This window comes from Rhinolophus ferrumequinum, chromosome 17 (assembly GCF_004115265.2).
Source record: "Rhinolophus ferrumequinum isolate MPI-CBG mRhiFer1 chromosome 17, mRhiFer1_v1.p, whole genome shotgun sequence".
In the NCBI taxonomy this organism is placed as follows: Eukaryota; Metazoa; Chordata; class Mammalia; order Chiroptera; family Rhinolophidae; genus Rhinolophus; species Rhinolophus ferrumequinum.
In genome coordinates, this window is record NC_046300.1 from 39724161 (window position 1) to 39737485 (window position 13325).

At 48.5% G+C, this 13325-nt stretch overlaps 1 protein-coding gene across 5 annotated transcripts in view; it reads left to right on the forward strand.

The window, feature by feature from the left end:
• PXYLP1 (2-phosphoxylose phosphatase 1) overlaps positions 1-13325 on the forward strand; it is a 59516-nt gene that overhangs the window by 19077 nt on the left and 27114 nt on the right. For 4 of the 5 annotated variants that reach the window (XM_033132739.1, XM_033132740.1, XM_033132743.1 and 1 more), the window contains exon 2: positions 7198-7329. In XM_033132739.1, coding sequence (XP_032988630.1) covers positions 7251-7329 — 79 coding nt within the window. In that variant the 5' untranslated portion in view covers positions 7198-7250. Of the gene's footprint in view, positions 1-7197; positions 7330-9055; positions 9385-13325 lie in introns of those variants that run through there. The other variant, XM_033132744.1, reaches the window with a different exon arrangement.

The window sequence follows — 13325 nt, forward strand, 5'->3', positions numbered from 1 at the left end:
TCATCAGACTTTAGGGTTAGTTTATTTTTAGCCAAGAATCTCTGATTTTGCAATTAAACTCTACTTTGAGGTGACTTTGGACAGGGATGGCTATTAAGATACAGCTTTTACCTTTGCTTGGTTCGTATTTAGTTCACAATTATAGACTTGAAGTTGGTTTTTTGTTTTTTGTGTTGTTTTTTTAAATTATAGTACTGTATTTACTTAGGCCAAAATGATTAGGACCAAAAAATATATATATGTCAAAGTATACAATACATTTGAAGCATTTTCTTTAATGCCATCTTTCTATTCCTAGTAATGGTATTTTAACTACACAAATGAGAGATAATTGAATGCACATTTTTCTTTCAAGTAGTTGTGGTTATGTTTAAAACCTTAAATTTTGTACACATTGAAGGGGACCCTGAGACAAGAGGCACTAGACGTGGCATTTCCAACTCTTACAAGGTAAAAATCAGGCCAGGGCTTGGGCTTTGGAAATCTCTTGTGCTAGATTGGTAGTTTGTAAAAATGCCTTTCAAGTGTTCCTTTTCTCTTTTAATTCAGAAATGGTATTTACTATTAACTAGTAAATTAACTGAAATAGCTAGCTATTATTAACGAGTACTCTTTTCTCAAAATTCTAAAATATTTTCTTTCACTGTTCAAATCTGTTGTAAAGTTGACTTACAGTTGGCTGGGTTTTCTGTTTGTTTTATTGTTTGGTGTTTCATGGGGAATTCAGAGTAACAATTTTATTTCTGGACTTAAGATATTTTTACCATGTGGATTTAGCACAGGGGGCTAAGGCTGTGCCCAGCAGACATCTGGTGGCTGGCCACTATTACATGTTCAGCCTGGAATATAAAACAGTTGTTTCCACTGAAGTATTTATAGGAATTGGATTCGGTGGTGATGCCGTCTTGAGCCTAGAGAGCATCTTTTGCATGAGGGACGATGAGACCTGAGAGATGTTTGAGGATTAGGAGATGTGGGGCCATACCGAAGTAGGTGGCAGTCCCACAGCATCTCATCCCGCTCAGATGGCAGTGCCAGGGGCTGTATTTCCTGGGCTGAAGGAACAGGTTGTGGGCCCAGAGACCTAGCTGTCCTTTTGCATGACTGGGACAAGTCTGATGGAGTGTCTGGAGGAGCTGCAGCAGACCCCAGGCATGTGGGTGCAGACTCTCCCTGGAAGGAATATGCGGGAAGACGGCCAGAAGGGACCCACAGATTGTGTGACTTCTTGAGTGGCTTCATGAACCTCCTCCCTAGGGATGGAAAAAGAGAAAGGGGTCTCTGGAGAATGAGGTTGGAGCTTGGGCCAGAGATGGAGAGAGCCCGTTGGCTGGTAAACTTGTCGTGTCAGGACAGGGCCCAACAGAAGCTGACCCAGATGTTCCAGACTGGAAAACCTGCGGCGAGGTGGGGACACCACAGCTGAGTCAGCCCCGAGGACGGCTGGCCAGGATGGAGCTGCACACGTGGCTGCCTACCCTGACGGTTGGGGCTGGGCCGGCAAGTAGGGAAGTGGCCAGTGGCCAGGATTTGGAAGAGGAACACAGCATGGGGCAGACACAGCCGCTCAGGGGAAAGGGCGAGTCTTTGTGTTTTGATGGGGGTGCGGGGTCCGAACGGTTCCTCCAGAGCCAGAGAGTCCAACCCAGCGTGGATGACTCTGCTGCTGGACGAGAGTTGCTCCCCACGGCCTTCCTGCTCTCATACTCTTAGCCCCCATCTTACTTAGAGATCGGATCGTGGACTCAGGGAAGAGAAGTCAGTCCATTGTCAGGAGGACACACAGACAACAAGTGGCAAAGCAGGGAATTGTCATAGATCTACCGGTCTCCTTTCTACTATGTCAGGGCTCCTCTCAATCTCTTCCACCGAGGAAGTGTCCCCATTGAAGGTATGCCCCAGGGCAGCACCAGGCATCCCAGTCCCCACATTGGACATGCATGTGGGTGCACCTGCACACCTTGGAGTCCTGGCTCCAGCTGCAAACACAAACGTCTTCAAATCCATGTGAACTTTGGGTTGTGTCATTACGATTTAGCCATTCTTTAAAAAATAAGAACACAACATGACCTTCCTCTCCAAGTTTTCTAGGGAAATGGGCTCCAGAAGAAGGCATGTGTTTATTCTGGTGCTCCTCCCCCCTGGCTGCGTACATACTCCCAGGCTGGTCCCTAGCACAAGTGGAAGTAAGGAGACTCTGACCATTATCTGGCATTTGGTGGCTGCCAAAGGAGAGTCAGAAGGGGGAAGGTGCAGAAACTCAGACGGTAGCATGGGGAAAGGATTGAGGCCTGGGTCATCAAATGACAGCATCAGATAGGCAGAGATGTCAGTTGCCTGAAAACAAAAAGCAGTAAGGCAGTCACGTGATCCCAGCCATCTGGTTAACCCAACACATCCTCAGTATTTTAAGTCTAGAACTAAACATAGCCTCCTTTCCAAAAAGCACTCGGCATATTGAAGAATGCAGACAAAATGGGGCTTTGCGTGTGGTGCCTGCAGATAAGGATATGGAGCTCTAGACGCTGGCTTAGAAATTCCTGGGCAAGAAGCAAGACATTTCCTCTTTATTGAATCAGTTCTCTATTACTTGGTATCAGGCTCCCCAAACTTAGTGGTTTGAAACAGCACCCATTATCTTTCCTTGTGATCTGTGGGTGGCCATGTGATCCTTTCCTCTGGGCTAACTCTCCTGGTATCCATGGTCTGGGATGGCCTTGCTCACATGTGTGGGTGATTAGCAGGACGGTTGTTTGGAGAGAGCCTCGACCTTGGCTCCACGTGGTCTCTCCTTCTCCAGCACTTAGCCAGGCATCTTCACATGTTGGTCTCAGTGTTTCAAAAGCAGCAAAGGAGGACAAGCCCCAATGCATAGGGACTTTTTAAGCCTCTGCTTAAGCCTCGCTCACTATGATCCTGTTGGCTCAAGCCAATACCTATTTCAAGCCTAGAGTCCATGTGGGAGGAGACTGTGCAAGGCCATTGATACAGAAAGGCATGGACAAGTGGGAGGCCATCACTTCAACAAATCCACCATGCTATAAGCCTGAGATTTAACTCAGCAAGTAGCAATTGCTTTCACCTAATGCCCACGTGAAAATAACTCTGAACCATCTTGTGGTTCGTCCTTGTATGACAAGGCAGTGTCAGATAAAACCATAGTAAGAGGACTTCCTAGTTCTGATAACCTCGCCTGCCAGTAAGTGCCGTAGAAAATCCCCCAAGTAGCTGGAGACAGGAAGTGGTGGGGGTGCCAGGCCTGGCCCAGCAGCAGCAGAACAGCCCTCACTTCCCACCCCCAAGCACAGAGCAACCAAGAGGCAGGTCTGGTCTCTGAGGTGCTGAAGCAAGAGACACCACTGGCTTCCCAAAACATGGCCAGGTGGTTGCTGGGGCCAGCGAGGTTGTTTCCTAGGCCCAGGGTGAGAGGCTGAAGACGGCACTTGAGCCGGAACTACAGACAGGAACATGGGAACGTTCAGTATTCACATACCGGGAAGAACCAACCAACAGATTAAGAAACTCTTCCTGTTTCCCAGGAGGAGGGAAGCAGCAGCAAAGTGAACTGATAGAAAATGAGTAGATAATAAAGCTCGTAACAACCATCTTCTTTTGAATGTCTGTCTTCTGCTGGGGTTTGTACTTAGCCTTTAATTCTGTGCTCACAACCTCCTGCGGGACTTAGTCCCATTTACAGATGAGGAAACTGAGTCTCAGAGAGGTTAAGTAACTTGGCTCTGTCACCGAGCGCAGTGTGCTGGCCCAGGTCTGACTCCATAGGTCTGCTGACGGGGTCCATGAGAAAGCACCTTGAGGCAGTGAGGCCTGCAGAACCAGCTTAGCAAGAGGACTCTGAAAGACCCCAGAGGCCACCTCCCAGCAGGAACACTTGGCAATGTGTATGTAAAGGCAAAGGAGACCCTCCAAAGATGGCACTAGCCTCAAAAGAAGGTGGTAGAGTAACAGAGGGGTGAGCAAGGCCTGAAGAAAAGCCCCACCACATTAATTGTGGGGGGTACAGGGACACCCAAAATGAAATATTTGCTCTGAACCTCCTTTCCGTTCTGCGATCTAATCTTCACCCACACACCCCACTCATCTGTGAAAGATGGAAAGCATCATCTTATAAGAAAGTCATTGGTAAAGTAGAATAAATCCAATCAGAAATGACTGAGAAGATGAGAAACCAACAGGTTTTCTAACCAGGAGCTGCCAGCCAGCTCCGAGTACCTGAGAAGCTGGCACAGACCAACAGTTAACTTGTTCTGTGTTGATCCACAGGTTGCAACTAGGATCAGTGTGCAGACATGTGGGGGAGGCACTCTAAGTCATAAAAAAGAACTTTAGGGCCGGCCCGGTGGCCCAGGCGGTTGGAGCTCCATGCTCCTAACTCCGGAGGCTGCCGGTTCGATTCCCACATGGGCCAGTGGGCTCTCAGCCACAAGGTTGCCAGTTCAACTCCTCGAATCCCGCAAGGGATGGCGGGCTCCGCCCCCTGCAACTAAGATTGAACACGGCACCTTGAGCTGAGCTGCCTCCCGGATGGCTCGGTTGGAGCGCATCCTCTCAACCACAAGGTTGCCGGTTCGACTCCCGCAAGGGATGATGGGCTGCGCCCGCTGCAACTAGCAACGGCAACTGGACCTGGAGCTGAGCTGCACCCGACACAACTAAGACTGAAAGGACAACTTGACTTGGGAAAAAAAGTCCTGGAAGTACACACTGTTCCTCACTAAAGTCCTGTTCCCCTTCCCCAATAAAATCTTTAAAAAAAAAAAAAAAAGATCTTTAGAGGCACAGAGAGCTTGTTTTGTGTCTTGTCACCCCCACCTGTAACCTTGTGCTCTTGACTTTGGGTTTTCTGCCTGTGTGTTAGGAATGCACAGGCCTGCCTCGTCAATGAGATGATGGCAAGGGCTCCACATGGTGGCGGCTCACGGTGCTCCTGAATGGAAGCCCAGGGAATAGATGGTTTTGAGCAGGTGGGAGTTTCTGGTTCCCGGAGGAGCAGAGGGAAGGCTGGAGGATGCCTGGTAGGAGGCAGCTGAGGGGCTACCATCCTGAGTGCAAGGGTGGCTGAGGGAGACTTACAGCCCTTCCAAGCGGGGTATGTTTTGCAAGCACTGTGTTTGCAGGTGAGTGTTGGCACCTTCCACACCATCCCCTGGTTGCTTGGCCAGGCAGTAAAGCCTGTCTATGTTGGAGGGCAGAGGCTGTAACTTGGATTTGACTTAGGTTGTTTCCCTATGGGGGTGGGGGGAGTTGTTTATGGTTGAACCATCAAATGAGTATCACCAAGGACACCCCCAAGGTTAAGGATACAAGAGAGTGGACAGTGAGGACTCCCAGAGGCCTCAGGCAAGGAACTTGCCAGGCTGGGTTAGGGGCCCAGAGCCACCAGCCTTAACATTCATACTTGGGATGAGAGTTGTCAGCCTCAAGCGTTCACCCTCTTTGTTGCCACACGAGGGAACACCTGCAGCATCTCCGTCAGATGAGCCCACGTTCTGTCTCTTAGATGAGCTCGGCCTCTTTGGGGGTTCAGTGCAGAAGTCCTGGCCATCGCCCCTCGCCAAGCACAGATTCTGCCCATCTGCCTTCTGGTCTGTGTGTGTCCTTTCAAACACCCTCAGGTGGAGGCTCTGGAGGGTTGGAATTTTGGAACGAGGAAACGTTTAGTTGGGGTCCCAAATACTTACACCCTGGGTGGAATCAGCCAGGGTAGTGTGTTGTTTTGGTCAGAAATGCCAGAGAGCTTGTGAGGCTGGTGAGTCCTCCACCCACCACCGGCGAGGAGCAGAGTGTCCCAGGAGGAGGTGCAGATGTCCTGAGACACTAGGCGCTGGCCCTTGGTGAGGGGCAGTGACTAAAAGGACAAAAGCAGTGCTCATTTGAAGGTGTAAGATTGGGGTCTGTTTGTTAACAGAGATGCCGGTGGCCGGATGTGCCGGCTTCATTGGGAGGTACACGTGTATTTCCGTTCATCTTTTAGCAAATGTTCTCTTTTGGTAGAAAGTCTGACATATTCCTTAAAGGAGCGGTTCACAAACTCCCCTGCAGGGCCCTTTGGGGTGGGGATGGGGACCAAGGAGCCCCAGGGCTCTGGTTCCTGCTTCATGCCCTGCAGATGTGCTTTAAAAACAAACAAACAAACAAAAAACAGCTTTATTGAAATGTAATTTACATGCCATCCAATTCACCGAAACTGTGCTATTGAGTAGCTTTTAGTATATTCACAAATTGCTACATCCCTGCCACATCCATAGATGAGCTTTTAGCTGATCGTGTCTGTCGGGGCTCCGAAGGAGATTGTATCTGAAGGAGGAAAAGATTCTGCCTCTAAAATCAGGTTGGAAATGACTGTTTTCACCTTATTATAGTTGAAGAGGCTTTTCTGAAGAGAATGTGGTATTCAAGTTCTATTTCAAACGCCAACGAGAACCAGGAAATAAACTTGGTACCTAAGATCGATGGGGTGAAACCTTTAGCAAATTCACAAAAGGGTCATTTAGGGCCTCATTTAACGTGTTGGTTTTTTTTAGAGTCCTTTTGCACAGTTCTGAGGTGGTTCGAAGAAAATAGAATGGGTGGGTACGGCTGCAGGAAGACCCGTGGATGCAGCTGAAGTAGCTCATTGGTCAGGGTGGAGGGAGGGCTCCACTTAGCAGAGGGAGCTATTTAGCATAGGAAGAAATCCTCTGGCAACCCCGCCACCCCTGAAGGCCTTGCTGTGGGAAGTGGGGCAATGATGGACGTTAGGGTTAATGATCAAAATAAAGAGGACCAGAGTCATCTTAGCAAAATGTTCATCCGAAAAAGTTGCAGATTTAGAAGTTGGGGGTCAGAATGGGGTGAACGTGAGCTGGTCCGCATAAAGAAATTCATTGTCTAGCCCACGGTAAGCTCTCAATAAACTTCCTTTACATTTTTCTTTGGAAAGGTCATGCTGTAAAGTCTCTCCTTCCCTGTTGATATCTGATAAACCACTCACGAACTGGTTTCCTCTCATTAATTTGAAGGGCGTATTCTTGGCAGGCCTCATTTGGCGGCAAAGACATAACCCATAGCGTGCTATTGTTTTCCCCACTAGGATTCACGCTTCCCTGCCAGAGGCGTGGGCTAATTGGTCTATTTTCAGTTGACAAACTTGGTTTTCCACTTTGGAACGCATGTTTATCACCTCTACTTTGTTCACAGGACACGTTCCCGATTTGAGGTGAAACCATGAAGAGGAGATAGAACAAATAATAATGCTTTTCCGCAATCGCTTCTTGCTGCTGCTGGCCCTGGCTGCACTGCTGGCCTTTCTGAGCCTCAGCCTGCAGCTCTGTGAGTATCTGGTGCTGCCTGGTGGTGGGACAGAAGGGGGCGTCACTCTGAAACTGGGCCCTCCAGACAAACGAGGTGGCCCCAAGCCTTTGTTTTTCAAATGAACAATGAGGTTTCCAGTGAGTCTCTTTAGTATTGGTGCTATTGGTGGATGGTTGGAAGTAGGAATCCGAAACCACTGAGCGGTGTTTTGGGTGATTTTCTGGGCCCTGAGGAACAAGAGCAGTCACTGGGCCTTGTGACAGGTTTTTGGCTTCTGCACAGATTCCTAAATTGCCTGGTTCTTCCCGGATTCTTAGGTTCCACGGAGGGACCCCATTTGTTTTCTTGTCATGCCAAGCCACACTGAGCAGAGATATTCAGCCCACTGGCTGGTTCTTTGAGGGTTGGGTGTCTCCTTTATGTTCAGTGAGCAGTAGGGCTGGAGTTGTTGGGGAGGGTGCGGGATTTGGTCACCGGTACCGACTTCAGCCCCCTGGGAAGCAGGGACTGTACGTGGTGAGGCAGGAGCACAGCCCTCGCCGCCACTACTTTGCCTTTCACTGGGAGCCTGTGCTCAGGCTGGGCCCCAAATCTGTGCACCCCAGTGCTCCCCCAAGAGTAGACATCCTCAAACACAGATCCGGCCCTGGCCCCCCCTTGGTTGTAACCGTTCAGTAGTGGCCCACAGTCTTGGAGGCCCTTTGCCCTCCTGCAGTCTCTGTCTCACCGTGGACTTGGTGATGCAGCATTGCCCAGTGGCCCGACATTCTCTCCACGTCCAGCCTGTTCTCTGTGCCGGGATCCCCCTGGCCCCTCTGCCTGGAGTCCGCTCCTCCTCACCTCCCTCCTTTCCTCTCCAACAGAATGATTCACTCAGTCCTTTTCTCCCCCAGGAACCATCTATGCCCCCCCTAGCTGAGTCTGGTGCTTCTTTGATATGCATCCAGAATGTTCTGAACCTGTTCCCCTCCTTTCACGAACCACGCAGTATCATGATTTCCAGTTCTCGTATCTTTTCTTCCTACAAGACTATCTGCTGTCTGCGAGAAGGGGCCATGTCTTGTTTCCCTCTATAACCAAGAAGCTGCACTGCCAGCCCCACAGGAGGTGTTTTGTGAATGTTTGTTAAATGAGTGAATGAACCTGCGTCTGCTCTGAAAAGCAGGCCGACCTTGGTTCCCTTTCCTTCCAGTGCTGTAGACTTGAAGCTGAGAAAATGTCTGTGCGACGGTGGGAATTGTGTGTTTGCTGTCGCCGACATTCCCTCCATTTCACCTCCTCACACGATGGGTGAGAGACAAGTGGTTGGCACCCACCGCCGCCTAGGACGGCTCTGTGAGGAGGTGGCATTTCTGCCACAGTGTGAATGACAGAAGACGAGCAGGTGGCTCAGGGAGTGGGATGTGCTGTGTGCGCTGTGATACGTGGGAAAGACGTGGCGTGTGGAATCCGGGGTGTGAAGAGAGGAGGCTTTGAGCACGTTTCCCCGATTCACCTCCCATTTGTGACAGATTCCACGCACTCATCTGGTGCACGTGACCGGCTATTTCTAGTAGTGAAGAGAATTTAACTCATTTTATCCTTCCAGAATGGGAAAAGAGGTCAAGAGAAGGTGTGGCCGTAAGCAGTTTAAAGATCCTCCAGATGGTTAATGAACTAGGACATATGAATCCTTTTCAAACAGTGTGTGAGGACTCTCAGCTTAATTGTTTATAATGTTCCATTAAAAATTTTCCATCCTTCGGTTGGAGAAGTAGGAGGTCTCAGTCCACCTTGATTTTTATTCTGAGAAGCAGACAGGATCTGAGACGTGAATGGGGGTTACTTGTGTTTGCTGCGTTTCTTTTGCATGAGGTGGTTTCCACGTCACCGAATTGGCCTGTGTGTTTTGCTTATATAACTCTTGTGAAAGTCCCTTCTGTTTTAGGAGAGGCAATATTCAGCCATACTTTTTTAAAGGAAAATTTTGCAGGGTAAATTAGCCTGCGTGGGGCTGAGCTCTTTCTTCGTGGATCCGTTGGAGTTCGGAAAGATATTAAGATATGGATGTTCTTACTGCTCTCCTACTTCTAGGTAAACTGCAACTTTGGGATTTACCCATTTCTGTGGAAATGGAGTTTAATTGCTTTATTTGTTTAATTGCTTTATTGGTTGCTAATTATTATGGTGTTAGAAACTCACTAATTCATAATACAAAGGTATATACTTAAATAACACTTAAGTTTTCAGCCTTACCCTGAAATATGTGAGCTTTTTCTTCATTTCTTTTGACTAATTTTTGAATACTAAGTTAGCACATAAATTATTTTAGGAAATATATTTGAGGCAATCGAATATAACTTCGTTTTCTCGTGCTTTAAGTAAACAGTATAGTTTTGCTTTCTGCAGTGATTATATATTTTATTTCATCTTGTTGGTAGTTATTCTAATGTTTTGAACATGAGAAAGTTATGACCCAGTTTACAGTTTTAGAAATCAGGTTGTTTAAATAAGCGTTTCCCTTCCTCTTGATACAGAAAGTACATCCGTAAACCCACATATTTTTATTAATTGCTTATGTGTGTTGGACATTTTTCTATACTGTCGGGGTACAGAAAAGATTAAAATACAGTTCATGGTTTCTCAGAATATGTTTATTTTAAATGGTACTAATTACTTGCTATATGCTAATAGCCTTTCATGAAAAGTATTCATTTTGTATTTTCAAGTCCTTGATGTTTTTGAGTTTTGAAGTAGGAACATTCTAAAATCCTTGATATTCCAATTGTGGATGGGAACTAAATATCTTTAGTTATTCGAGTTAAAACAAGTACAAGTGGAAAAACAGCATCTCCAGTGGAGGGACTCCTTTGGTGCCACAGGAAAAGATCATCAGGATGTGAAGACTTGGGAAGAATTAGTTGGTTTTCTTTTTCTGCTCATTTGTAATCATCCATTTTCCTGCTTCAACCATCTTTCCTAAGCGCTTACTTTATGCTCATTTTACTGTGTTCCAACCAGCAGTCCCAAAATGGCAGCGTGACAGAAACAGGCAGGCTCTGGGGTCACAGACCAGGATTTGAGTGGTGCTCTGCCACGTAGCAGTCCTGTGCCCTTGGGCCAGTTCAACCTCCTGAAGCCTCCATTTCTTCTTCTGTAAAATGAGTTTGTTGTTGTCGTTGTTGTTACAATAATTGTTGCTTGGCAATGCAGAGACCCTGTGGGAAAACCCTTGGCTCGTGAAAGCATAGTCAGCATAAACCTTTTAAGCAACAGTACAGAGTCCGTCACAAGGCCCGTCCTCAGAAACCAGGGCTCTTGGTGCTTCAGAGGCTGCCATGGCCTACGTTACTTCAGCCACGTGTGCGTGGCTTTTGAAATATATCATACATTTATTTGGTTTTCATCAGAATTCATTGACCATGGTAGGAGTCAGAATTCACTGGGCATATGGCCCCTAAATCTGGGGGTCACCTTCTTAGGCAAGGCCCCGGTTGAACAGAGCAGGTTCCGTGAGGCATGTCCAAGGTGGACTGGAGATTCCGACCCCCAGCTAGAGAGGGGAAGGTTACCCTGCAGAAGTGAAAGCCAGGGTTGTGTTCAGTACCTGAAAAGCCCTTTCTGCAGGAGAAGTCGGGCCTGTTCAGTGTGACATACTTCAGTTAAACATCAGGTGCAGCGTCCTAAAAGTCAGCAGCATGCAGAGGTGGAACGGGTGGTGTGCCAACTGCGGAGCGTTGCTCTGAGAAGCGTAGGCCGTTAGGCAGGTCATTGCACCTGATCCCATTTAAAGTCTCTTCAGATTCTGAGGTTTTATGTATTTTATGTTCCTTGTGGATCCAGGGTCACGAGTATGCACAGCTTTCTCCTTCAGCAAACGTTCCTTAGGTTTCCACTGTTTGCCAGGCTCTGGGCTGGGGGTTTAATCTCTCCAGGGCCACAGGACCTCTGTGTAGTGGAGGAGAGCCAGTAGCAGAGACAACACAGTGTGCAGCGTCCTGGGACAGGGAAGAGGCGGCAGCACAAGGACATGGGAAAGAACCTGGATTCCGGAGCCAGACTGCCTGGATCGAATCCCTGTCCTCTGCTTACCAGCTGTGTGACCTCGGGCACATTATTTACCCTCTGCATGCCTCAGTTTTCTCATCTGTAAAATGGGGATAATGAGAGTTCCTATTTCATAGGGTTGGTAAAGGATTAAGGAAACTGATATTTATAAAACACCTAGAGCAGTGCCTGGTACCTAGCAATCACTATATGCATGTTTGTTAAATAAAATGAGTTAGAGATCATTTATGGCAGGGTGATATGGGAGGATTGAGGGCAAGAAGCTAATCCATCTGGGGAGGTCAGGGAAAACTCCCAGAGGAGGTGACATTCGAGCTTCATCCTTGAGGGATGAGTAGGAGTTGACTGAGGAGGAAGCTGGCAAGAGTGTTCCTGTCTGATGGAGGTGGGAACGCAAAGGCGGAGCTAGAAAGAGAAAGACCAGGCTAGTCACCTATGTTTCGCTGAGAAAGTGCACAGAAGCTAGGGCCACCTGCATCATCACATTATATCTTAAAAGTGCGGGGAGCCCCTGAAGCAGGAAAAACACCATCAGATTTGTGTCCTGGAAGGAACACAGTCTAGTATAGTGTTTGCCAAAGTGTGGTCTCCTGAGCACCTCGATCAGACTGGTCCAGGGAGCTTGTTATAAAGACAAAAAGACCGAGCACATTTTGGGTTCCTCACTACAGACACAGAATCTTGGTTGGAGTGAGACCCAGAAATGTGCATTTTTAATACGCTCCCTAGATGAATCGAATGAACACAAATTTGGGCACTGCCTGTTCAGAGGCTGGTGAGGGCGTGATGCTGGAGGCAGCTCGGGGGCACGTAGGAGCCTGGCTTGGGTCGTTCAATAGACACTGCCTGTATCCATCCATTCATGCATTAATTCACAGAAACGTCTCGTCTCCATCTGGGATACGGGTGCCGAAGGCTGAAGGCAAAGCCGCGAACAGACTGGGAAGTCCACCACGTGGCGCTGATGGCTCCCTGGTGTGGACAAAGAGGCCCAGGGAGAGCGCTTAGAGCAGGAGGAGAAGCAGGACAAGGTCCGGACAACTGGATGAGCTGGGGGCAGAGCAGGAGGAGGAGCTGGGGGGAGTCAATGGGGTGCATAGAGGTCTTTGGAGGTACTGAAGGCCCAAATGGGTGCAGTGTGAATGGGGGCGCTGTCCTGCCCGAGGGTGGATTTCAGGGCCTGAGCCTAAGAGACACCCTGTCCAGAGCCTGTTTGGGGACTTGGTGTCCACTGCTCATGAAGCCTTGGCTTGGGGAGGCCAGGTCTCCTAGGAGCATGTGGAAGCCGCTCCAGACCGACAGCCTGTGGTTTTGTTGTGTTTGGCCCAACCGGTATTTTCACATTTTAAAATTTATTTACCAATGTTTTAAAAGTAGGCAATTTCACTTAAACTTCCAGTCCCTCTTTTAAAAACCAGACTGTCCAGCAAGCCGAGATCCACAGTCGCCGAGCAGCTGTGGGGGGCCGCCCCCTTTAAAGAGAATGTGAGCTCTTGGGGAGAGTAACTGCCCCAAGTTCTCAGCTGGGCAGCTGGGGAGCCCCAATTTAACCAACTCTGTGTGTGTGTGTGTGTGTGTGTGTGTGTGTGTGTGTGTGTTAGTTCCCTGGCACCTTTCTTCCCTCCAGAGCCATCATTTTCCTGTAGCCTCCAGCTCCCGTATCCCCTTCCTTATGCTGCTTTGCATCTGGCATGTGCTAGGAAAGAGAGTACCATGCTTGGTGGAATAGTGTATAAATTAAAAGAAAATGGCCTCTGAGTAGGAGAGCAAGGAGCCCCTGCAAGGGGCCTGAGTGTTGAGACGCTCACCTTGCCTTGGTCCTTCAGACCCTGGCTGCTTCAGCCTCAGTCCCTCTCTGAGGTCACTCTTGTTGCATTGGCAGCTCCGCCTCCTTGTGGGCGCCCCTGAAGGTCCATGGCATACAGTGGTCGGGATTTTGCTGAGGCACAAATTCGGATATGCGATTG